This window comes from Sesamum indicum, linkage group LG4, assembly GCF_000512975.1.
Source record: "Sesamum indicum cultivar Zhongzhi No. 13 linkage group LG4, S_indicum_v1.0, whole genome shotgun sequence".
NCBI lineage: Eukaryota > Viridiplantae > Streptophyta > Magnoliopsida > Lamiales > Pedaliaceae > Sesamum > Sesamum indicum.
Genome location: NC_026148.1, coordinates 6304758 through 6305399, shown reverse-complemented (window position 1 = coordinate 6305399; position 642 = coordinate 6304758). Strand labels below are relative to the sequence as shown.

The 642-nt window shown below is 35.5% G+C and overlaps 1 protein-coding gene across 6 annotated transcripts in view; it reads right to left on the bottom strand.

Annotated features, from left to right (window-relative positions):
• LOC110011910 overlaps positions 1 to 642 on the bottom strand; it is a 4280-nt gene extending 3638 nt beyond the window's left edge. For 5 of the 6 annotated variants that reach the window (XR_002286999.1, XR_002286998.1, XR_002287000.1 and 2 more), the window contains exons 1-3: positions 590 to 642; positions 388 to 460; positions 237 to 306 (exon numbers count right to left, since the gene is read on the bottom strand). Coding sequence is in view for 2 of the 6 variants with exons in the window: in XM_020693533.1 (XP_020549192.1) it covers positions 237 to 257 (21 nt within the window). In the remaining 4 variants the exon portion in view is untranslated. The remainder of the gene's footprint in view (positions 1 to 236; positions 307 to 387; positions 461 to 589) is intronic. The other variant, XM_020693534.1, reaches the window with a different exon arrangement.

Below are 642 nucleotides of genomic sequence, written 5' to 3'. Positions count from 1 at the left end.
TGAGTACACACTTCTTTAAATTCTGAAAAATACAACTCAACTAAACACGCATAAGAATTAGTTGGACACCATAACCATCGCTGCCAGGCAGGTGATTTCTCTTGCTTCTTTGCAAGGCAATTTATCTTCAGAGGTTGTAGTCTAAAACTATCCAGGGGTTTAATAAAGAGCAAAATCATGCTTGTAAATCATGTCTTAAGAGTAAGTTTTAATTTATTCACAAATAAATGACAGACCTTTAGAGCATAGCCAACCATCTTCGAGAAAGCAGTGATTGACTGTTACATCATTTCCTTCACGTTCTATCTGTCAAAAAGCTTTCATTGATGAGAAACAATTAATATGTAAGTTGAAAGATACAATAATAATACCCTCTTGAAGTTATACCTTAGCTTTCCCAATAGGAAGACAGAAACTGGAATCAAGAGCCTCAGCCGAGACAGGAAATGATTCTCCATATCTATACAAGAAAAGTTAATCCCCCAAGGAAAAAATTTACACAAGTTAGATTGATACAAAAATTATGTACAGATGCCAAGCTACATTCATAAGTAGGCCTGGTGAAAATCATCACTGTCATACAACTCACAACAATTCATTTTCAAGGAACACGACAGGATCTGGATCCCTTATAGCAGCTTT